The 25,189-nt window shown below is 41.8% G+C and overlaps 1 protein-coding gene across 9 annotated transcripts in view; it reads left to right on the forward strand.

Annotated features, from left to right (window-relative positions):
• PREX1 (phosphatidylinositol-3,4,5-trisphosphate dependent Rac exchange factor 1) overlaps positions 1–25,189 on the forward strand; it is a 122,775-nt gene that overhangs the window by 56,914 nt on the left and 40,672 nt on the right. For 7 of the 9 annotated variants that reach the window (XM_068208118.1, XM_068208119.1, XM_068208124.1 and 4 more), the window contains exons 3-10: positions 2,968–3,090; positions 7,504–7,608; positions 10,420–10,521; positions 16,565–16,726; positions 17,136–17,269; positions 20,024–20,139; positions 21,102–21,251; positions 23,233–23,380. In XM_068208118.1, the coding sequence (XP_068064219.1) occupies positions 2,968–3,090; positions 7,504–7,608; positions 10,420–10,521; positions 16,565–16,726; positions 17,136–17,269; positions 20,024–20,139; positions 21,102–21,251; positions 23,233–23,380 (1,040 nt within the window). Of the gene's footprint in view, positions 1–2,967; positions 3,091–6,988; positions 7,123–7,503; positions 7,609–10,419; positions 10,522–16,564; positions 16,727–17,135; positions 17,270–20,023; positions 20,140–21,101; positions 21,252–23,232; positions 23,381–25,189 lie in introns of those variants that run through there. The other 2 variants (XM_068208120.1, XM_068208125.1) reach the window with 2 other exon arrangements.

The raw sequence follows: 25,189 nt of genomic DNA on the forward strand, positions 1-25,189 counted from the left end.
ATATTAATTATGACTCCCACATAATCAGATGCAGTGCCTACAAATCCTGTGCAGCAGAATTTATACTTGAAGTTTCTTCATACTCCTCTGGGGAAGTGCCACTTTATTTTTGTGTCATTCTTGAAATGTCTGGGGGATCTTTTTGAGACCACTGTGAATCTTCATTTATTGCTGTTACTACAATACCCAGCTTTCAGTAAGAGAACTTCCCTTCAGTGATAAAAGGCTTATGCCTATTTCTGGTGAAACAGAATTACAAGGCACAGTTTTCATGTGTCCATAGTTTCCAGAGTTAATATTGTCTCCTCCTTCCACCCCCCATCTCCTGGTATACCAAATAATTTGTCTTTCCTGCAGTTGAAAGATACTTGTTTTTTATTTCCCACTCCTTTCTCCCACCTAGCTGGTAGAGCCAGGAAAAGCACGGTGGTGTTGGGCCTTCTGATAAGCTGCCTGCTGATATTATGTGTCTTGAGTCACCAGAGAGCTGTGAGATGACCAACAGTAGAAGAGACTATAAAAGTGGCTTGGCAGCTTATGTAAGGAGAAGCCCATCTTTATTCTCCTTCTTCACATGCAGAAATGCCTAGAGGAAAATAAGGGCCATTCAGGCAGTCAGTCACCTCTGAGCAAAAGGAGAAAGTGGTTTTTAAGATAAGTTGAGTTATTGCCTCCATTGTTATTTTGGAGATTTCTCCTACAGCTGGTGCTGAGCACCAGAGATTTTGGTAATCTTTAGCCACTGTAGCCCTCTCCAGAAAGGCCACATTGAGTCCTGTGCCAGGCCCAGATTTTACAAGTGCACCAGTGACTAACAGCTGCAGCAATGTCATAAAAAATTGGTTTGAATTTATTCACTGCCTCATGTGGGAATAAGTCTCCTGATATGATACTATTATGTAATGCTCACAGCAGGCACTGCTGTCACTTCACTAATAAAGCAGTTTGAGGGCAGTACAACTTGAGGGTGTGGACAAGGCTGGTAGTTGGTTTGGATGTGCAGTCAGGGTCTGTCTGCTGCCTTGATTTTCAAGTGATTCAAGTGATTCTTACCTGCAAATTCTGCTGCAAGCAGAGATTTACTGATCACCTCAGAATTCATTAGATTGCACAGATATTCCTTGGATCAAAAAACACTCCTTAAGACTGCTCCTGAAGGATAAAATCATCCCTGACAGATGTTTTCCTCTTGCTTGTTAATCCACTTCTGGCACAGCTTCTGGCAAAGCAATGCAGGCAAGGGCTACTGCATCGGTGCATCACTTTCAGCCACGTGACAGAACGCTTGCAGGCTCCACTTGAATTAGCACAGGAAGTTTCTAGGGCACAACGAAAGGATCCTAGCTCCCTGGCCTTTTTGTGGGTTCAGAGCCAGTCAGTGCAAATTCAGTGTGTCGGAATCTTTCAGCTTCTTGAGAGCTAGAAAGGAGCTCTGAGGCACAAGCGGGCAATAATGATGGTGCAGAGCACTGTTTGTCAGAATTCCCGAAGGGAGAGGGAAGCAAAGACAAGGAAGATACAACAGGCTCTGCTCTGGACAGGCAGTCAGCTTTAAGGAGGAGTTTGAGAGAAATACTCTGCCCATCTTTGTGAGTAATGGAAGTATGGAGTTGAACCTGGCTACCTGCAGAGAGGAAGGCCTTGAATTCCTGATCCTGTCTACCCATGCTAAACCAGAGAGAAACTGGTTTTAAACCAGGAATTGAGGTTTCAGTCCTAACTTTAATGATTAGACTTAATTTACAGATAATTGTTTGTCTGAATTGCTCCTCATCACCAGCCTGACTCAGTGCTACATCTGGTGAATAAATTCTTCTGCATAAAGTTGAAGAGTTTAGTGTTACGGTAAGGCATTTTAGGAAGTGTTTGGAGATGTTAGGCGTGATCACTTCCCACAGCAAATGCCAGGAAGATGAAGGCTGGCTCTGTCATGCTGCATACTTTAGGGTCACCCACTCACTGAGCCAGATCTGAGAGGCTTCTTCCAGTGTGAAAGCTTGCTTGACTGCACTGCAGGTCTTCTCTTTGCAAGTGACATAGGGAAAGCAAAGAGATAGAAACATTGTCTGCAGCACGTATGTCACTGCAGACTTCAGGATTTACTCTGCCCATTTAGCCTTCCCTCCAGTGGCTGCCAGTACTGATGGCTGTCACCTCACGTCAGGACTTCTGCCCCTCTCTAGGTAGTATTCCATCTCCTACACATGGATTCACACTTTCTTTTCATATTTTGTATGAAAATGACCAAGATTTATAATGTGTTTATAGCATCTTTCACCCTGGCAGTTTATTCCCCTTAGCACACGTATATTCTAATCACAGGGATCATTTAACTGTCACCATTACCTTTTCATACAGGGTTGAACGAGGGGCCTCTTCCCCTCTACACGTGCCTTTTGGTGTCACTGACGTCAGTGAAAGGGACTCTAAATGCTGCTCTTGAGGTTTGTGAGAAATGTACACCATTCTGTACTCTGGGCAGTGTAAGGCTGGATTCCATATGGCAGATTTTGTCTCCTATTTAGAGGTCCACCCCTGTGTGTGCTACCTTCAAGTCCCTTTCTTCCAGAAAGGGATTTCTAATGCATGGGAAGGAAAGGCAAACTATTCCCTGCTTCTGTCTCCTGCAAAATGAGTTTGGCCTTGTGGTTCCATTTACCTGGCTGTTCTCATAGGAAATATTCTCAAGACTTAAAAGAGGTTGCTTGCATTTATCATGCTCAGGGGTCTGTAAAGATAGCCTTAATTTACAGCAGGTACTTCAGTAGCAATAAAGATTTTTATAGGGGGCTAGGAAAGGGGCAAATACAGTGTAATTCATTCTTTACAAGTCCCTGTCTCAGCTCTGGATCCTATCATGGTAAGTCTCCATGGTAAGTAGAGCTCCACAGTATTTTGGCATTACTACTTAGCAAAAAATGCTGACATACATTAAAAACGAGCAATGTTTTTCTCTTTATATTTCAGATCTTATTTTCTAATATTGAAGACATTCTTGGTGTTCACAAGGAGTTCCTGGCTGCTCTGGAATTTTGTTTGCAACCAGAACCCCAGTCTCAGCATGAGCTGGGAAATGTTTTCTTAAAATTTGTAAGTACAATGACATAATGCTATCTGAAAATACAGTTTCCTGTCATAAGCTCTCCAGCCCCTATTCTCTAAGGCTTGTAGCAATACTATGACAATATGTGTCTTGTATGAAAGTTGTAGGTAGGGTGGGAAAAAACTTGTGAATGAGGTTAGAACAATGGACACCACATCAAACTGAGCTAAACAACATTGTATTTTTAGAAACTCTTCCCTTTCCTGTTGAATTTTTAAATTTTTTCTCACCCATGTGATCACATTTTATTGCTGAGAATTTGTCTGCTTTTGTTCCAAAAATTTCAAAAAAGCAGCACAATTTCAAGTGCCTCAGAAACAATACTCCTGCAGGTGCTTGCCTGGTGTTGCAGGCAGGGGTGTGTGATGTTCAAGCAGCTCTTGCAGCAGCCTGGGTATCCTTGCAGCCCTTGCAGCGGCCTGGGTGTCTGTGCAGCCCTTGCAGCAGCTTGAGAATTCTTGAAGCACTGTTTTATCCAGACCCTGCATTTTTCTAGTGGACCATGTTTTCTCTGAGTTTCTGTGTATCGTATATCCTTGTAGCAATCCCCAGATTCACCATGTGGAGTTCCATCAGATTGCAGTGCTTGGGTCCTCTTCATGAGATTTGTGTATCCTTAATGTCCTCTAGTCTACATAGGCCTGACCCTTCCTGGTCTGTCTTGGCCTAGAAGAGCCTTTCTTGGCAACGATCCACCAGCCTTCAGAAACAGAACGCTGCTTTTATAGAATCATGGAATCATCAAGGTTGGAAAAGACCTTTAGGACCACCAAGTCCCATGTCAACCCAGCACCACCACCATGTTCACCATTGAACCGTGTGCCCAAGTGCCACACTGACACCTCTTTTGAATACATCCAGGGATGGTAGTTGTTACGGGCCCAATGTTGTGCCAAGGACCTCCAGTTCAGAAGGATTCAAGTCTTGAGTAACACCTAAGGCAAGCAAGCAGATTTTGCAATTCCAAAAAAGAAATTAATGCACATTGTCTTTTTGAAGTATTTTAAGACGATGAAATGTGCTTGCTCTGATATTCAGGTGTGAAGAATTGTTTTCCTTCAGAAGACAGACATTGTATGCCCTACTGTACTCCATTTGGTTGGGTGATCAGAAATTCATTGTCTGATGGTAGGTGCTAGAGTTTATTCTGGAGCTGCAGTTCAGTGTGACTGTAACAGATGGTACAGAACATCCTTGAAAATTCATTCCAAATCCCATGTACAGCCTTAAACAAAAGCAGCATGTGGGACGTGTCTCTAATGTCAGAGAGGGCACAAGTGCTGACTGTGGAGTGACCACACCTTGTGAGCACAGGCTCGCTTTTGCAGGGCAGGAAAGGGTGTGTGGAGCAGAAGGGCAGAGAATTGTCTGATCCTTTGTTTCTGGTATTGCCATATTTCTAGAGGTTTGGGGATGTAATAGCTAGAATCTTGTTCTAGGGAAATGTGTGTACGCTCATTTTTTGGAGCAATGTTGCATGAGTGATCGGTTTTACTGTCTAAGTCATCGAGGATATTGTTTCGTTGAGAATTATGTCTTCTGTTTAGGTTTTTGATGTTGACAAGGCTGGTTTCAGCCTGCTTTGAAACAAGAAAATGCCATGCCTTGTTAAAAAGATGTCCAAATAAAATGCTGCAGTTTTCCAAATGTCTTATTTGCTTTTTTCTAGTCAAAACTGTTTTCACATTTGCATTCATTTGTGGGCAGTACTAATGGATCCAAAACAACATATTTGGAGAATAAACGAATGGTTAAAGACTTATTTCAACCAAACTGAGAACAGTACAGTCTTACTTCTGTCACCAAAACAGAAGGTCTAGCTGTGTATCCAGCAGATTTGCTGAGTAAGAAAGTGCCATTTTTATCTGGTCATCTCTGACCATAATTGCACTTTAACCTAGAGCAACTGCAGGTTCAGAATTCCTGAGCTAACATCTGTAATTATGTAACTGATAATTTCCTCACCAGGCTATGGGAGAGACTAGGACTGAGTATCACCCAGGGAGAAAATGAAACACTTCAGACAACGAGTAATTTTAAGCATAGTTCTCATATTTGTGGGTTGACAACGTGGGGTACAGATGGGAAAGACTTGAGGAAAGCACTCTGGTGTGTGTATAATTATTGTTCTGTCTTGAGCTTTAGCAAAAGGATTTTGTCGTCATCTAAATATAGCCTCCCAAACTCCAGGCACTCAAAGCTGCAGTCAGAAACCTGAGCAGTGACATTTTATGTGCACTAATGTAATGGATGGTTCTGTGTTAATGGCTGCTGTTTTAAGTGTCAAGCATGGTGCTTGTGTGCATCCAGGGAGTTGAGGAGAAGTGAGTGGAGATGTGGGAAGAACTTCTGTGTCTGTTTTACTCTGTAGCTCTCCTGTTTTTATGGTTGACAACAATCCTGTTGCCTTTTTTTCTATTGTGCTGTGGACCCAGGCCTGCCTTTTCCTGCATCTGGTGGTCAGAAACTTTTGTTTCTTTGCAGGTCCCCAGTAATGCACCCCAGTAGCAACATGAACAGCTGCTGATGAAGGATAAAAGTCCTGAACATCTGCATTCCAGCTCTTTGCACCATACCCTTTGTGGCTGTTGTTTTATTTGCTTTGTACCATTGTTCTTGTGTTTGGACATACATCTATTTATTCTCAGTTCTTTCTTTTGAAGTACAAGGAAAGGAAAAAATAATTAAACCAAACCCAAAAGCATTTTACAGACTCTGAACATGTATATCTACCATTGAACATCTGACCCGAATGTCAAATTCTCCTAACTAACATAAATGCAATTTCTTTTCCTTGTGACAATAGCAAAGAGAATACCCAGTGACTGCAGCTGTAGTCCCATGGTTTCCTGCTAGTAAACTCTTTCAGCTGGCAGTAGTTTTTTTCTTGGATCACTGTGAGCAGTCTTAAAAGTAGCTAGATGCTGAAAGTACCTTCAGCTGACACAGGAAGCTCTAAGAATGCTAGGACTCCAATCAAAACTCAAAAAAAAATTAACTTTCAAATTCTGTGGAGATTAAAAGGTTCAGATAGAATGTTTTCAGACCAGAATCCTGCTGTGAATGCAACAGCAAACTCTGGAAGGCATTGGCTACATGGCTTGGTGCTCTGAGATGGTAGCTTTGGAAAGCCTCACATATTACCCTGCAGAGTGCCACACAAATGCTTTGAAATTATTTTTGATATGCAAACTAGCCTGTCTGGTGCCTCCACCAGACAGTGGAGCTGTATAATGGCGCTGCATTATAGCATAGAAGCCAACCTGAACCAGGAAATTAAGTGCTATCACAAGAAGCACTCAAAAATGATGGGGTTTTTGGCTTCTGAATCATTCATTTTGCCTAAAGCTTAATACAATCTCATGACCCTCCTTTTTTTCTAGTGAATGCAATACTGGAAGCTCTGAATATAGCTGCTGAAAGTTCAGCCCTTCCTACCAGCTTTGAGAGGATCAACTCACCCCTTGCCTTATCTGCTTGGGCATGGAAATAGTTGTTCCTGCTTCTTTTGTGAATCACTCCAGTGTTTCCAGATATCTAGTGTTTGCAATGGGTTCAGCATCTCTGGTCATTTTAGATAGAAGGAGTTGCACTGTCTTTGAATCTGAAGATCAGTAGAGCAGAGCTTGCTGACCCTGACCTGCCAGCTGACCTTCATTTCTTACCAGGGGATTTCATTCCAGCATGTGCTGGTGGGTGTGTCATGTCCCAATATTAGTAGTTCAATCTAGTTGTGAAGCTACCCTTCCCTTCCTTTAGTATCTGTAATATGTTGGTTATTTGGTGTGTATTTGGTGAAATTCTTCCAGTTACAGAAACTATTATATATATCTGTTAAGTTTTGTCTGCTGCTTGTTTCAGAAGACAAAGCAAACCAGCCAACCTACTGGCTCTCACCCCTTGAAAGGCAGGGGATTTCCAGCTGACTGCTTCGTGTTATAGTTCCCCTCCAGATCTCAGAGCTTTTTTCAGGCCTTGGCTCTTCCCAGCCACCTGGCATTCTTCCTCCTGCAGGAGTGGTGAGCCCCCTTGCTTCTGGTTTAGTTTTGCTTCTGGCTACTTTCATGGATTATCCTGACACAAATGCAAGTATTCCCAAGTTAGCAAAATCCCTCCTTTCAGGAAAGAATACCTATTATCTCAGTGAAGCATTAAGAGGAAAAGTGCTGAAAGTCTCAGTGCTCAGAAAAGTCTCTGTTAACTTACAACAGAGTAAATCAGGAATTAGTGAGCACCTATATACATTACTCACATTACGAGTGTCACACACTTCCTGAAAACTCCAATGCGAATGCCACTTGGAGTCCACCTCTCTTTATAAAGAATTTGGTAGCAGACGGTGGCAAAATAATCTCTCCAGTGGTGTCTGAGTCAATAAGTTACTTTGTTTTTCCTTGCAGAAAGACAAATTCTTTGTGTACGAGGAGTACTGTAGCAACCACGAGAAAGCACTCAGACTGCTGATGGAATTGAACAAGATCCCCACAGTGAGAACATTCCTTCTGGTAAGCACCTTCTCTAGCACTCTTGACAGAATGATCTGGCTTTGCCCTGTGCTCATAATAACTTTTTGGTATCCCAGGAATGCTGGGCATTTTGCAGGAATTACCTTTTGCAGGTATGGAGCATTCAGGGTGGAGGGGTACTGAAATCACTGATGAGTTGAGGCACAGAACTGAGCACTACAAGCAGGAGTGATAGTAGTGGAAACAAGGAAGATTTTCTTTTTAAAGAATCAACAGAAAAAAAGAAGCACAGATGATGAAAGGAGTAATGCAATAAGTCAGCAGCAATACTGAGGCTAGTTCCCATTGGATTTGCTTCCCTGCTCAGTTCTCTGACCAGCTCACCATTTGCAGGCTCATGAGAAAAATGTGACCTGCTTCTGACGTCCTTTTCTCAATGAGTCCAGTTGTGGGCAAGAAATGTAGTCTGGATGAATTGTTTTGAGTGCATTATTGCTGCTTAAATCAAAAGTAACCTAACTCCCATCCAAGGAGGGACTGTGGCCATACATCCTTCAAACACACCTTAGAGGCTGGGCTGGAAGGAGAAACAATCAGTGGGCACCGCCTTCTACCACTGCCTTTCCTTTCTTGGTTGTTTCTCCTCCTTACTTTCACCCCAATTCTGCTTGATTTTTGAATGTCTTGTTTCCTTGGCTATGGATGAGTGGCATTTTTAACAGGGTTGGCACATAGGTGAGGGAATAATTTGTCACATCAGCTTTTTTCCTAGTAAATTCTATGAAGTGAAATAGACTGTCTTTCTTGCAAAGGACCTGCTTTTCTTTCTTCTCTTTTTTTTTTTTTTTTTGCTTGCTGTGAAAGTTCTGTTCTTTCCCAATGTAGTACAGCAAAAGAAAACTTCCATATAAACATCAGTCACAAGCAGGGCCAGAGCATTACTTTAGCCACAAGGTACAGGCCTCAGAGGGAGCCTACCCTCGTGCTGTTGCGTAGGCAGAGTCTCTTTGTCATGTCTGAGTTTAATGAATCTTACCAAACCATTACTTTGAATTACTAAATGACCCTTACCTTGTTCATGAGGTTTTTTTGGGTGCTTCTGGTGAGGGAAACCGATGAGGAAGACGAGGGAAGGTGCATGTAAACACAGTCCTTCCCAACCTTCAAAATGTTCTCCACTTCCACTGGATTGACAGAGTTTTCTGTTTGTGTTAGAGACAGCAGCTGGCAAGCTGATTATGAGGGACATCAAAGATGTCACACTGTCTGCTGTGGCTTGCTGCAGCACCTGAATCCAAGAGACTATTAAAATTGCAGAAAGTGTGGGAAGCAGGGCTGCACTGATGTGTCTGCTTAGCTGTGGTGCTGTAGTTTCTTCCAGGCCTCCCTTCCCTTCTCTGTCTCCCAAACCAGTGCTACAATGCTACTATGCAGAGGAGGCAGCACTAGAGTACAAAGCTTTACTTGTGAGGATAGATTTGGCCCGATTGCCCCCTCACAGCTGCTGAAACATAGAATGTGAGAATGTGTTTGAAAAGTCAGTAAGTGTTAAAGGGCAGTTTTGAGCCCAGAGCTAGAGAGAGGGCTGAAAGAAGAGATGGCAAGGACTGAATCACTTGAGACTTGGAAATTGGACAGGGAGCATTGTGAGCTGGATGGCCAATGCCACAGATCTAGAATAGCCTGGAGACAGGTTATTTTAGACAATTGTCTATAAAAATACCAGTTAGGACTAAGGAGATTTAATGTATAATGTCTGTGAACATGCCTTGAAGAGAAGAATTGCAGAGCTCTAGCCAAAAAGCTCACTAAATTTCAGAGTGTGTCTGAGCCACAGCACGTATTTCACAGGGGAAAACACTACTGGTTCTTGGCTGAACTGCATTTAAAGTTCAGCTTCTGTGTGGACAGGACAGGTTTGCAACTGGAGTGACTTTTGCAGCAAAGTCCCTATTCATGGTTGAGCATAGGAATGTGGACATAGTTTATCTGAAATAGACTTGAAGCCCACCTGAAACTACTACCTGTCTCTGGCAGCAACCAATAGTACAATCATCAAGCAATGTGTAAAAAGCTTACAGTAGGGCAGTATTGATTTGTCACAAAGATTACAGATTTTTGTTACAAATTAAGGACAGGTCAAGGACTATAAGGTTTGTTTTTTTCCCAATGTCATCCCCTGTTCCTAAACTCCCTTTCTATATCAATCCTGAGAAATGAATTTCCATAATCTGTTGAGAAATTCCACATGTGCTGGTTAGCCAGCCAGGGTGCCCAGGTTGTTTGTCCAGCTGTGCTCAGGCATAATGTTTCACCAGAGAATTGGGTGGATGTTATGCAGATGACTAATTTGTTTCAATTCCAGTTCAATTCAGACATAAGAATTTGACTAAAGTTAATTACATGATTACTAGTTAGTAGGCTTTATTTTAGCCTTCAAGAGTTTTCTGGACCAACAGTATACAACTTCACATAGTGAACAAAGACAACAGGTTGTATCTGTTGTGGGGGTAAATTGGATTATTTTAGGTAATGGTTCATCGAGGTTTGCTGTTTGCCATTGTACTGTTAGGATGTTTTTTGAGTCACCAGCTGTATAATATTTCTCTGAGAAGATACCGTTCTGCACAGCCATTGTTATCCACAGCAAATTTTCTTTTGCTGATGCCTGCAGGACTTTGCAGATTTGATGGCTGTATGTCCGTGGTGAGTGAAGTGCCATTTCCTGTACCTTAGGTGTGGTAAAGTGCTTTCTCACCATAAGGCATGTTTTAGAAATACAAAATTGTGTCATAAATAGTCTGAAATCTTTGTGTCTGAGGTAACATTTGTTTCTTTTTTTGATTATAGGGTTGCATGCTCTTGGGAGGCAGAAAGACAACAGACATTCCACTAGAGGGTTATCTACTGACTCCAATTCAGAGAATTTGCAAATATCCTCTTCTGCTCAAGGTAAACCAGAGAAAGTATTTCTCCAGATGATTGTTTTATTCTTGGAGTGATTCTGCATTTTATTTAGCCCTGACTTTTGTTGCCACTATTGCTTCCCTGATTTACACTTCTGAAAGTTGGATCTTCTCTGAAGAAAATTGCTTTTTATGGGTACAGCAAAAAGCTGCCTGATGCTGGCAGGCTGCTAAATCCTGTTATGGTCTGGGTAGAACAGACAGAGTGACTTACTGACTAACCAAAGCCTTTTGACTTCAGTGCTCTTCAGATGCTTATGAAGGCTTATGCAAGCTGTTTCAGCCACTTCCAGCAAAGCTGTGTTCAGCTAGAATTGGGCCTGTTTCGTGAGGGACTGGATGGCTCTGGGGACTCTTAAAGGGATATGTTTTTCATTACAAGGTCTCTAGATTGATGGTGAGCAGGTCAGCAGTGATAAATCTTCTGAAAGCTGTTTGGCAGCTTGTTTGAAGACTCTTTGGTTGTCTCAGATGAGTTCCCAATGGGCGAGTGTCAGTCCAGAAATGACTATGGTATGTGGCACTAATTGGCCCCCTTGCTAGTATTCTTACCATAGAAGATAAAGCATAAAGGACCTGAAAAGAGCTAACTTGCCTCCCGTCCTTTCTGCTCAGGGCTGAGTCTCCTGCCTGGTGGGGACAAGAAGAGGGGAAAAAGAGAAAGCAGTTTCTGGGAGAGCTGGCATCCCCCAGTGGCTTGGTAGATGCTCTAACAGCCACCAATCTTCTGTGATGTTGATCTCTTCCTCAGCCAGCGTCACACTGTGTTTACTAAAAGAAAAGTAATTAGAAAAAAATACAAATATTTTCCCTCATATTTTGAAAGAAAGGTCCCTTTATGAGTTGTGGAAGAAAGTAAGAATTCTGTGATGAATGTATGTCAGAACTCCTGGGGACCAAACATCCCTTCTTTGAAAGCCAAAGCCAATACCACCAAGATAAAGACTGAAACAGAGTTTATTGCTTTCAAGCCACAGTGGGGTAAAGATGAATTTGCCCTCCCTGTGCCTAGCCTTGGCTCTGGGGCAGCTGACCCAGACCCACGTGTACCTGTTGAACAAACAGCCTTGCAGGGAGGGGCCGTGACTGGGCATCTTGTGGGGCTGCATTCCATTTTGCTATGGATTTCTTCTTGTATACAGGCTGATAAAGATCACACACTAGTTGAAACTTCCTGGACAGGAAATAAAAGTTTTAAGAAAAAGCAAAGAGGAATTAGGTTTTCAGTAGGCAACAAATCTGCCTCAGTCAGTGAGATAATACCGTAACACTAGGAGTTGTTCGGCTCAGAAGATAGCAGTGACCATTGTAAAGTGTGGTTGATTCTGATTCTCAAAGGTAGTGAATTCATAGCAAATAAGTTGTGTCCCATTCAGGACTTCTTTGATAGTTGCTAGCATGAAATTACCAGAGCAGACACAAATGTCTCAGACATGAGAACACTTAAGGGAAAACAGCCAGATTCTGTTTGTGCTGGCCAGGAAAATGGAGCTCTCCAAGCAAGGAAAAAAATAGATATATTTAAAAATAGCACAACCTTCAAATTAAGTGTTTGCTCTCCCTTTGCTACTGAACTTCAGTTATGGCTCCTGAAATAGCTCTTTTTTATTCATGGGGATTAGATCTGACTTTATCTAATTCCCAGGGCAAACAGATACTATTGTATTCCAGCTGATGAGAAAAGTCTTAGACCAAAGGTAGCCTACTTTCCTCTTCTACTTTGTTTTTAGCAAGAGTTTGTGAACATCCAGATTATCTGGTAACTTTGATATGACCTTGTCTAATGTAAGTATTTAGTGTAGCCGAATAGGTGGGTTTGATAAAGCTAGTATGCAGAAGATAATTCAGACTTGCTTGTGTTTGAGAGTAAACTGAAGTAGTACGGTAAGGCACATATTTTACATTCTGTAACTACTTTTTATTAATAACATATATGTGTGTGTGTTCTTCTTCAGAACAATAGAATCTGGCAGGAGTTGATTTGAGTTACTTAATTAGGAATAATACACTAGAATATCTCCAAGTGCTGATCCACTGTAAGCATTGCAGTAATTTCCAATGAAATATGGCATCCTGCAACAGGTGACCTTATGTTTTCTCATGCTCTGATGAAGCTATTTGGGTTTTTTTAACTAACAAATGACGGAGACAGAACAATGATGATGATGGACAATATGTTTCAATTTTATTTATAGTTTCCCAGTTTTTGTGACACAAACATTGCTGTTTGAAGTGCCTGACTGTAAACAGGTTTTTTGTTGGGTTTTTTTGTTTGGGAATTTTCTCTGGGGGGAAGGGGGAGACGGCGGGATGTTTTATTGTGGGTGGGGTTTGTTGGGGTTTTTTTGTTTGGTGGGGGGGGTTGAGTTTTATCATTTTTGTTGCTTTTTCTCTGTCTAATTTGCAAGCCTTTTGTGTGGTTTGAAGGATGGGAGTCAAATTTAGCTATGGCATTTCATAATCTCTGTACAAATAGAGAAATAACAATATTAGTATTTTTGCCCCAATGCAGTTCTTGTCTACTTCAGACAGCATGCAAGAAGATTAGTGTAGAATTTGTCAGTCAGTAAATTAGTTCCTTTTAACTGAGAAAGGGCCTTGGACTAGGCTCAAGCGAAATGAAACTGTTGGCTATGATTGGCATTGGTTTTGGGAAGAAGGAAGGTAGCAGAGGTAAAGGGATGCCCAGCACGAGTGGGTGGCTGGAGAACTTGCCACTTGAGCAGATGCTTCCAGCGTGGGGGTTTGGGTGAAGGCAGCTCTGTCTCACCCATGCTAATTGTGGGACTCTGACTAGTCTCAGTTCTACTGCTTAAGAACAGAAGCAGCTGTTGTGTAAACCAGTCTCTGAACAAAAATAGTATTTTCCCCTTAATAAAGAGCACTTCTGTCAGCAAGAAGCAAGCCCTGGGGCAGTGGTAATCATGAGTTAGTCACCCCATCGTGTGGGGATTAGGCACAGTCACTTCTGTCTCCTTCCTCTGGCACAGGAGGAATGTGCGGCACAGGACAGCCGCGCCCGCTGCTGCCGGGAGCCCGGAGCTCGCGGGGCTGGGACCCTGCCTGAGGTCTGCTCTGTTGACGGTTTGCTCAGACTCGAGCCAGAAATGCACATTCCACCTCTGATCCATAAAAAACATCCGAGAGCACACAGCTCCATGAGCGATTAGGACAGTAATTATGTATTGCTTCGTGTGCAGAAGAAGCAATACATAATTCTTCTGGCCCTGGGAGGGGCAGAAAAACCTGAATGCAGAGAGGAGTCGCCAGAGTCAGAATCCCCTGGAAAGGAAAGCCCAGCAGTGAGGCACACACAGGCCTTTGTGAATCACTGCCTGCACTTGGAAGGGGAAAGATGGGGAGCCACTGGTGTGCGTACAGAACAGGATGAAGGAAGCTTACCTTATTGCCTCCCTTGTCTCTCTGTTCTTCTCATAGCTGTTCAAGGAACAGAACTTTCTATTTGGCCATAATTGAATATATTTATCTTTGGAGGATTGGCTTTTACTCCTTCCCTTCCCTCCTCCAAGAAAAGTTGTGTTGCTCTTAGACTCATGACATTGTGTGGTTGAAATCCAACTCTATGTAGCATGATATTAAAAATTGTCTATTCCCTAAAGAGCTCTAAGAAGCACTGCCAATTTATAAATCATGCTTTTGTCTTCCACACACATACATAATCACAAATAACTGCTGATATTTATAAAACTAGAAATGTGTTTTTATTACATTCTAAGTTAGCATATGTTGTAGGTTCAGTGGCATATTGAAGCTAATCTATTTTATCTGATCCACCATTGCTTGTCAAGTGTTTACCCTGCAGAGACATTGACATAAATTACAAGTTTTAACAATATGCAGAATAAAGAAACTATTGTGATGTGCAGGTACACAGAGGAAGTCTGATGTATCATTTATTTTCTGGTTAGTACAGGCAAATATTACAAACTGTAAAATACAAATATAAAACTCCCAGGAACATATATGTTTACAGAAAAGTGGTTTGGGTTTTTGTTGGTTTTTTTTTTCTTTCTTTTTTAAGCACATTGGAGCTGAAGTGTTGATTAACTTAGCTTTTTGAACTGCTAACCAAAGGAGTATGTTGTCTTTCGGTGCCTCTGTGAAGCTGTGCTGCTCAGCAGGCCAGTGGGGGCCTGCTCTGCAGCCACGGTCAGTGCGTGCCCGGGGCTGTGGCGCAGGGCAGGGCAGCCTGGCAGCAGAGATCTGCACCAGTCCGTGCAGTGTCAGCATCCCATGGACACAGTCCGTGTTAGGCCTTCTCTGTGTCCTCAGGGGAGTAAAGGTAGGAGGAAGGATTTCCTCAAATAAAGGAATGTGTAACTTTCAGCTGTGAAGTGTATTTGCTGTCAGTTTGAAGTACACAGTCAATATTGTGCAATGAGGGAGGACATGGGGAAGGATGTCGGAGATTTCTTAAAAAAAAGAAAAAAAGAAGAAAGAAAAGTTTATTTTATGAATTATTTTAAGAAACTCTTGGCAAGTAGTTTTCTGCAACTGGCAGCAGCCTTATTTCCTGACCCTACTAGCACACAGGTTGCAATACAGGAGATAACAGGTCCAGACAGCAGTGTCTGTGGGCTTTGTAGAGGACAAGGCTTGCCCAGGTGTTGCCATCTGGGCTGTCTTTCAGCTGCCTTTGAAAATGTTGTCAAACGCTCTTACAGTTTACACATCATAAATGTGTCACTAAAGGAAATGAGTACCCAGAGCACTCTCCCTGTGTTTCAGAAGTACCAAGCTCTGCTCTTTTGGGAAATGGCAGTGCCAGGGTAGCAGGGCTTTGCCTTGGACACCTTCAGACAGGGCTGTGGAGGGGCAAGTGCCAGTCCCAGCCAGTTCCCAGGCTCCTCTCCTGCCCCGGGGTGCGACTGGCATGGGGAAGGTGCTGTTTGTTGCAGCAGGGCGTGCTGTGAATGAAGAGGTCTTCCTCTGTGTTTTGGGGATATTTCTGAATGGGATGTTTAGACTGTGCTAGTGTGTACATACCTGTTCCCAGTGCAGTATGGGTGACACTGGAGCTGCAGAACTTCACTGATTTTTAGTGAGAGTAATCTGTGTTGCAGTCACAGTGTGTCACCAAAGCATAACACCTCTCTCCTGCCTTTGCTTTTTGAAAAATTACTTTTCTTGGACTCACTTTCAGCAAAAGTAAAGACTTCCACAGGGAATTCATTTTGATATCAACTGACATTTGTAGCAGCGATCCTCCTTTTCCTGGGCATCTGTTACTCTGTAAATCACAGATGGGTGGAAGCAATCTAGCTCCATTCAGATCACAGTACTGGGCAGGCTCTCTGGCTGTATCCAAATTCATTCTTGTATCTCTTGCAGAATGATGCAATTCAGCTGCACAGGACTTTTAAAGAACCAAATAACATATTGGGGTGAAAGATAGTGAGAAAGTTAAGTATTTCAGTCTTAAACACCATATTATGTATCAAGGTTAAATTACCAGCCATATTTTAGATTTCTTTAATATATTCTTATTCAATTGGGGCTAACTATGAAATACTATTGGTCTAAAAAAGGATTAATTGTGAGTTGACAGTGGTTGCCCCTTTTGCCAAACTCATTAATATTGTCAGGTTCTGAGTTTTGCCTATGCTGTTTTTCAGTGGACAGGGCTTAACTGGGCTGTTGTGCTTTGACACAAGTGAAGCAGAGACTCTTTCAGAGCAGAGGTGGTGCTTGTCTCGATGTCAGGACATACGCCCCAGCCTTCTAAACATACAAAGTAAACACATCTAACACAGCAAAACAAACTTGTCTTGAGCTCTCTTAATGTAGCATATTTAACATGAGCAAGTGCCTCATTTATGTAACAGTAGTCATATTATATTAACCCTGTACACATGAAGAATAGAGAACAGCGTCTGCAGTAAAATGCCCCCAAATTCTCTTTAGTTCTGCAATGGTTCTGGCATTTTCCTGCAGGATTGCCTGCTAATGCTCATACCTTTCCATGAACCACTTCTCAGTTTCCATGTTTTCTCTCTTTTTTTAAAAAGGAATTAGCTAAGAGGACTCCCTCTAAGCATCCTGATCACCCAGCTGTCCAGAATGCACTGCAGGCAATGAAGACAGTCTGTACAAATATCAACGAGACCAAGAGACAGATGGAGAAACTGGAAGCCCTTGAACAGTTGCAGTCCCACATTGAAGGATGGGAGGTAGGATGCAGGACCAGCAAGCTCCCTGGAGGCTGTTAACTGCACAGTTTAATAACTCATGTTGTGTACAGGGATTTATTTCTGTTTCTTTTGTGACATGTAAACTCTTGAATGTGCAGGCAGCATCACTCAGAGGAATTTAGAATTTAATGTGTATTTTTTGTGTGCAGGCTGGTGCTAAATTGTAGCAGAACAAGCAGATTATGAAAGAAAGGAAGATGTTAGAGCTAGAATGGAACTGATGTTTCTAATGGGCAGATTTCACTTGAAAGGCAAATAGATCTGGGTGAAATCCTTATGAGTGCATCAGTTATTTCACAGTTTAATGGCAGATAAAATAAGGACGTGTTAGTAAAAGACCTTCATTGTGCACTCATAAAGGAAAGTTAATCTCTCTTTTTTGTTTCAGGGGTCAAATCTGACAGATATTTGCACACAGCTCTTGCTGCAAGGGACTTTGTTAAAAATCTCAGCAGGAAACATCCAGGAGAGAATGTTCTTTCTATTTGATAATCTCTTGGTCTATTGCAAGAGAAAATCCAGGTGAGTCCCTCTGTATTTTCAGTTTTACCATTCAGAGGATTTGTACGTGGAAGCTGTGATCAATTACTGATCATGCACTGTATTCTCTGTTGCTCCGTGGGGCTGAGTCACAGGTGGAAATTTCCTCTGTTCTTGACTATTTCTATCACTTAGGCAATAGGAGAGAGATGTCACTATGTGGTAGGATAAATATTCCAGGCAGTATCGGAGTGCCCCTCTGAAGTGTGCAGTCCAAAGAGGAGTTAAAACAGTGCAGCTAAAGCTCAGGGTGAGTTCTTACAAAATTCTCCAGGAATGATGTGAAGGTGCCAGCTTACATTGTGAAGTTATGCTAAGCATAAGAGGTTGATGTGAAAAGTGATAAAAAGCCAAGACAGGGGACAGTGGAAGACTAAGCAAACATAAAATAGATGCAGGGCCCAGGGGAGTGAGAAAGAGATGAAGATTTGGCTGTTGCTGTCAGCATTTACAGCCCATGTGTTGTTTATTGTCTTCCTTTCTTATCCTGGTAATTTTTTTTTTTTAACATCATCCCACCTGATAAACCTTAACTACTATTAACACCTGCTGCTTATAATTAAAGTAGCAGTGACAGAGTGGAAGGCAACTTGCTTCTGCAGCAATTATATGGTATTTCAGTTCCTGAGCTTTTCACCTTCACAACCCCAGTCTCATTCTCATGTCTTGGTCTGTTCTGAATTTACAATGCATTTTCTGCACTCCCTTCTCCTCTACCTCTCTTTCCTGTGATACAATTCCCCTGCTTCAAGGTATACTTCCTTACTGGTGATGGCCAAATAGAACAGCCAACCCAATTAGAAATTCTGTAAAACCAGTATTCTCTCCAAAGAAAAATCTCATTTCTCAAAATTTGGGTCTTTTTATCCTTTTTTTTCCTTTTTCTTTCTCTCTTTTTTTTTTTTTTTTTTTTGTTCCCCAGGGAAACAGTGGAAATTTTGGAACCATTAAGCTGTGAAAGCTAATTTCAGTAATGTTCAGAATTTTTTGTGTGTGTACAATGCCAAATTTATACAACCTAAATACAAATTATTAGGTGACACCTACATTCAAAATTAGACGAGATATAAATGTTGAAATTTAAAAAAATACACCATTAAATCTAAAAGACTTAAAATGTTATCTACCTGAAGCATTCTGACTCTGAAGTGACACAAAGGAGAGGAAACATTTCACTTGGACCCTTTACCAGATTTACTAAAGTCCAAAACTTTGTATGAAACAGAGTTCAGAAATTTGTGTGTTTTTTTAACAGAAACTATTCCTTAAAAAAACCCAGTTAATTTGATACTAATCTTCTACTCCTTCAGAGCTCTTAGAAACTGTTTTTATAGCCTGTTTGTAGTTGAGGTTATCCTAACTCCAGCGCTGTCCAGACAGTTCTCCTGGAACACTAAGATTTTGAGAAAAAATGTTCTAGTGCCCTTTAAGCAGAACTTTCTTTGTATTCAGGAGACATTACCAAGCTCCTCTGTAGTTTGGCTTGATTTTGGAGGAGCCTGCTGTAACACTTGGATTTCTCAAGGGATTGGTATTGTCTGCAACAGCTCCTTTTGCAAAACTGTAGGGAAGTCTGTCAAACTGATGACAGATTTTCAGAGCTGAGTATTGTTTTTTGGTTTTAGCAGGATTGTAGACTGCTGTTTAAATTGAATCCTGATGTCATGAACAATATGGTTCATGTAGGGAAATAGGCTGAACAGTTAAAGGGTTTCCCTAGGGCAGGACAGGTTTTCTTTTAACTTGAGGAGCTGTCTTTAGGAATGGATCCAATAGCTCCCAAGATCACAGTCCCTGTCAGTCTGATTGGATGTAAATATGTGGTCATCACCAAATGTCTATTTGTCACTAAAGGTAGTTGTAAAAGAAAAAAATGTTCAGAAAAAAATTGTTGATTCTAATCTCACCTCAGTTTATTATAGGTACTTCACTCTGACAAGAAATTTTTCCCCAGCTGATTTTTACTGCAATATTTTTTGAATCTTATGAGGTACTGGGAAATTGCCACAGCAGAACCTTCACTGACGGGAATTTGGACACCTGCCACCTCTTAATGACCATTTGACCAGCTGTGTTTTGGCTTGCATAGCTGGGTTATTCTTGGATAGTAGAGCACAACAGGTGTCACTTGGATAGTTTTAAACCCATTTTAGCCATAAAAATCAAAACATAACTAGTAATGAAAAGTGCTTGCCTGAATTCAACAGAAACACTATAACGCTTATGGATAAGGATGTAAACCTGGGTGCAAAATTGCCCCAGCAGAATTTTCCCTACAAGAACATGTAACACATGTGGCAGGCCGTGTGACACTGGCCTCTTTATGTAGTTCATTTCATATTTGAAGTTTGGTGCCTACCACAAAATGATCACAGCTTTAGGCAAAAAGAGGAGTCAAATATAATGTTGTCAGGTGATGCTGCAGTTGTCATCCCAAGGCCATGTGCTGTTCATGGACATGTATTTCAGTCAGTCATCAAGAATGTAAATCTTGAAGCCACCTGCATCTTCACATAATCTGGCAAAACAAGCTTGTTACTGCTATACTAACACTGGTACACATCTGTCTTGGAAATCTGAATGAGTATTCCAATTATTTAACATCAGAGGTGTGGTCAAATACCATCAGTCACTGTATTGGAATCCTCCTTTAATAGTCATATCTCAGATTGGTTTATTCATATATATGTTAGACTGTTTGCTTATGTATTGTAACAGTCTTCATCCTAATTGCAGAGTTACTGGGAAAAAAGCATCTAAAAGGACAAAGTCAATCAACGGGTCCCTTTATATCTTCAGGGGCCGAATAAATACAGAAGTCATGGAAGTAGAGAATGTGGAAGATGGAACAGGTAAGTGACTAAATATTGTCTTTTAAGAACACAGCAAGTTCAGATCTTGTGTTGGAAGGTGATGCAAAAGTACTTGTCCGTCTCCTTTAGTGAAATCTGAAGCAGTTTATAAAACTTGTAGCACCTTCATTATTGGACCAACTTATATGGTTGAAAGACTGGAAATGCTTTCAGGCACTAGTCCTTCCTTCTGAAATGACTTTATTAAGAGTATGTGTTCCCAGAAGCTTGTCTGGTTTTGGTCCCAATCCAAGTTAATTAATAAAAGTTGCTTCTTTCTTCTTTCCATCTTTTTTTTTTTTTTTTAATATCTTAAGCCATTACAGCTAAAATAACAGAATTTCTGGATCTTCTTCTCATTTAGAATGCTACTAAATACTAGTCTTAGTATCCAGATTAGTAGCATGGGATGTGACCATGAGCAAAATATGGGAATGGCAGTTCTGTTATGATTCTTGTATCCTGACACAGCCAAGGAAGACTGGGTGGATTTCTGATTCCATCCATAAAGGCCACACCACTGCTGCCCCTGTTGTAACAAGCCAAGAATTACTATTATGTCCTTTAAACAGTCGACACATAAAGAGTTTTCATGTTGTGGGGACAGAAATCCTTGCAGTGCAGGAAGATACCGTGTCCCCAGAAAATTCAGAACAAATACCCTGAGCAAACATAGACTCTTCCACTGATGGCCTTGTATTTAAAAGACTTTAGTTATTCTTCTGAGGTGAAATCAGCAAGTGTCACTCTTAGGACTGAAGCATTCAGTCAGTTTGAACAGCTTGTTTATACTTGTACTTCCAGAGTGGTAAGTGCAGCTGGATCTCTGGGCAGTCCGTAAGGAACACCTCAGGAATCAAGGTCTTCAAAGAAGATGATTTTACTGAAAGTGTCCCACACTGGTTTGGTTAAAGGAGCAGGCTTCCTGCTCACCTTGTGCTTTGTGCTTGGGTCTTTTACAGCAGATTATCACAGCAACGGCTACACGGTGACAAATGGCTGGAAGATTCACAACACAGCCAAAAACAAGTGGTTTGTCTGTATGGCCAAGACTGCCGAGGATAAACAGAAGTGGCTGGATGCTATAATCAGGGAAAGGGAGCAGAGAGAGAGTAAGTGGATGATGTATTTTGTACTGCACTTGTAGGACAAATGTATATGCACATACATGTATTTGAGAGAAAGAAAAAAGGTTGCACATTTTCCTCCATGGAGAAAATTAAAATCTGTCCTTAGTGTTTTCCAAAAGCTAGGAAACAGCTCTGAGGTCTCAGAAGGTTCTTGATTCATTGCAGTATCTTACCATAAGGCGGTTAGGATGAACTTCTCTTCCCAAAAAATGCACAGTTCTCCTTTTCTCTAGCTTTACACCAATCACTTAAATTCTGCCTAATGTCGATCTCTGCTAAAATTAGGCATGGAAGTAGAGGACCACTTCAGGCTGCCTGTTCTCAAGCTAGTCTTGGAGGTGTCTAAAATCTGTGTCTCTTTTCGACTCCAGAGTTGCCCAGATTTGCAAGTTCTAGAGTAACATATCCAGAAAATCATGTGTTCAGGCTAGAAGACATAAAGCATCTACATCACCAAAACAGCTTTTGCAAATGCTATCCTCCTAAAGCAATTTGCAAATCTAAAGAGAACAGGGCCAGAAAATCCCAGCTGTGAGGCTAGTTATAACAGAGACACCTGCTGTTTTCAGAGATCATCCCCCTGCCTGTAGCAATTTTCAAGTTAGCATGAAATACGTACTTGGGAACTGGTACAAAGTGAACATGAAATGTTCTTTATATTCAATTATCAGTCATTCTGCAAGTCCTGCAGTATTTCTTTCATTTACTGGATAATGTGCTTGCTATACACTATTTTTAGCATAAGGTATTAGTAAAATTAATAAAGGGTGAGAAAATAATGTGCCTGCCCAGTTTTGATTTATTCACGAATGTGAAATTGATTTCAGCAGTTTTGTATATTTGGCTTCAAGTAATAGGACATTTAAAAAGTCTCCTACTCTTCCAAGCATTTAAATGCCTTTAACAAGTCTTATGCTTGAAATTATTTCAATTGCCACAGGAAATCAGTTTCAGAAGGTTGAGAATCACGGAATCATTGAGCAGTTTGGACTGGAAGCAACCCTAAAGGCCATTTAAGGCCATGGTTTGGGACACCTTTTGCTATCCAAGGTTGCTCCAAGCCCCATCCAACCTGACCTTGGACACTTTCAGGACTGGGGCAGCCACAGCTGCTTGGGGCACCCTGTGCCAGGGCCTCCCCACCCTCACAAGGAACAATTCCTTCCCAATATCCCATCCATCCCTGCCCTCTGGCTGTGGGAGCCATTCCCTGTGTCCTTTCCCTCCATCCCTTGTCCACAGTCCCTTTCCAGCTCTCCTGGAGCCCCTTTAGGCCCTGGAAGGGGCTCTGAGTTCTCTCTGGAACCTTCCCTTCTCCAAGTGAGCATCCCCAGCTCTCCCAGCCTGGCTCCAGCCCTGGGAGCAGCTCTGGTCTCTCCTCTGGACTTCTCCAGCAGCTCCAGATCCTTCTTATGTTGGGGACCTCAGTCTGAACATAGCACTCCAGATGGGCTCCCACAAGAGCAGAGCAGAGGGGCGGAATCCCCCCCTCCCCTGCTGCCCACGCTGGGGCATCAGCCAGCCCATAGGGGGTTTCTGTGTGGCTGGGTCATGTCCAGCTTTTCATCCACCTGCACCCATAAGTGTTTCTCTCCAGGGCTGCTCTCAATCCTTTCTCCCAGCCTGTATTTGTGCTTGGGATTGCCCTGACCCATGCTCATCTTGCTTTGGACTTTCTTCATGTTCTGTAAATCATTCTGTTTTGTGTGGTATGATATAACCATAAGTTTAAAGCTGCCTTTTAAAATGTGGAAGAAAAACTGCATCTTGGTGGTGCTGAACTTACCAATGACAGTTTTGTACTCAGATAAAAAAAAATTACCTAATTTCCCCCTTAAATGGAAAATAAGTCAATCAGTTTTTGTGTTTCTGCAATTTTTGCTGTTTGACCTCAGCTTTTGACTTCAAGGAAACATTTTATTTGGTATTAAAGACCTGAAGAAATTTCTGCTTTATATTCCAGGTTTGAAACTGGGAATGGAGAGGGATGCATATGTGATGATTGCAGAGAAAGGAGAGAAGCTGTACCAAATGATGATGAGCAAGAAAGTGAACCTTATCAAAGATAGGAGAAGAAAATTAAGTACTGTTCCCAAGTGCTTTCTTGGCAAGTAAGTGGTATTTGAATTGAAAAGGTCTTTCACGCCAGTTAATGGACTCTAGAATTTTTGGGGATGGCATTGGGACACAGATCAGATGTGCTTTGATGCAGCTTAATTAGAAAGACCATAAGCCCCATTACAGTAGTGATTTATTAAAAAATAATAATTGATTTTTGTTTCACACCATACACAGGCTGAATAGTGTGACAGCTCACTCTGTTTTACAGTAAGTCATAACAGCTGCTCCAGATCATCAAAAGGAGTAAGAAAACTACCTTAAAATCCCACAGGCTCCGGGCTGTTGGTGTCCTAACCTAGACTCTCTTTGGTATACAAGCAAATGCTTTCCAGGTGATACTTAAATCCAGCAGAACTGTCCAAGCCTCAGGATTGTATTTAGAAGTTTCCTGTTTGTCAGCATAACAGGCACCAAATGCAGTTTTGTGCATCATGTGACCTGATATGTTTGTTAGAAGTATAGGACTTCACTGTCTGGAAAAAACCTCTTTGATTCAGCTAGATATTACAAAATAATAACCAACTAATTCTGAAGGATGACATGTGAGGCAGCAGAAGGAAGCGACTCTGTGGGTGTCTTAGGTCAGTGATGGGCAATGGCAGCAGTGGGGCTGCTGAAGGGACGTGTCCTGTGGGGCACAGCACTCAGTAGCTGCCCTAAGAAGACTTTTCCGCCTCAGCTATTAATGACTGATGTGATCAGCTGTGGGAATAAAAAAAGTTCTGAGGCAGTTATGCTTTCATTTCCCTTCCTCTCTGGTCTCTGTAACAGCAGTTTGCAGCAGCATTGCCAGTGCACAGGGATGGAAGTGTCTTTCTGCCTGGCAGAAGGCAGGCTGGTAGCATAGGTGGGTGATACTTCAGCTAGAAAAGAAATTTCTTGATATTGGAGAAGAAGCTGATTTTTTCTTCTTCACACACATCCTCCACCCCCCAGCTGAACTTGTTGCATTAGAACTGAAACCTTTTAGATCTGATAATGGCAGTTCTTATTTTCCATGCAAAAAGAAGTACAAGGTCAGAAACTTACATTCTTCCAGTGCTGTTATGTATGAGTCTGTTGTGGGCTCCCTGATATTATGCTTAGTTTCAAGTCCTATCCAGGATTTCCTGCTACTGCTTTTCCTTTTGAAATGTCTGTTTGTTTACCGTCTGTTGTGCTCAATGCCCTCAGTTTGCTTGACAGCCACCTGACACTAGTGAGGACTTGACCTAGCTTTGCTAATGGCTAACTGAGCCCAGACTGAGATACCCACAGGTATCCTGATCTCTTACAAAAGGATTATTTCTCCTAATGTTCTAGTTGTTCCCACAGCAAAGAACTCTGCTGTTATTTTTTCTGCATTCACTTGTTGCTGTAGTCCTGGGAAACCCAGCTGAGTGCAACTCACTCAGTACATTCCAGTCGTGACTGGCAGATTTTGTATCATTTCCAGGGCTTTCCCTGAACAATGCTTATTGGCTGTGACTTGTTTATTTTTGCAGACACTCCTGCCTAAGGGAGTCACTGATGACTATGCTGTGATGTATTTAGTGTTTTTGTTATATGCAGCTGAGAGCAACACAAAGGCCCCAAAAATAATTTTTCTCTTGGCATGTGAATATCAGCATCTCATAATTCAAGAGATAAAATGGGGTTTTTTTTGGGAAAACAGCATGATCTAATCCAAATATTTTCAGAGTCATCACATGCATTTATTTATAAGGCTGTTTATTGAACTTAACTTCAGCAACTGACTGGCTTGACTGGAAATGTATTTTCCTGATCACTCTTCGTGGCATTAGGCAAGAAACTGGTGA

Source organism: Anomalospiza imberbis, chromosome 17, assembly GCF_031753505.1.
Source record: "Anomalospiza imberbis isolate Cuckoo-Finch-1a 21T00152 chromosome 17, ASM3175350v1, whole genome shotgun sequence".
Taxonomy (NCBI): Eukaryota; Metazoa; Chordata; class Aves; order Passeriformes; family Viduidae; genus Anomalospiza; species Anomalospiza imberbis.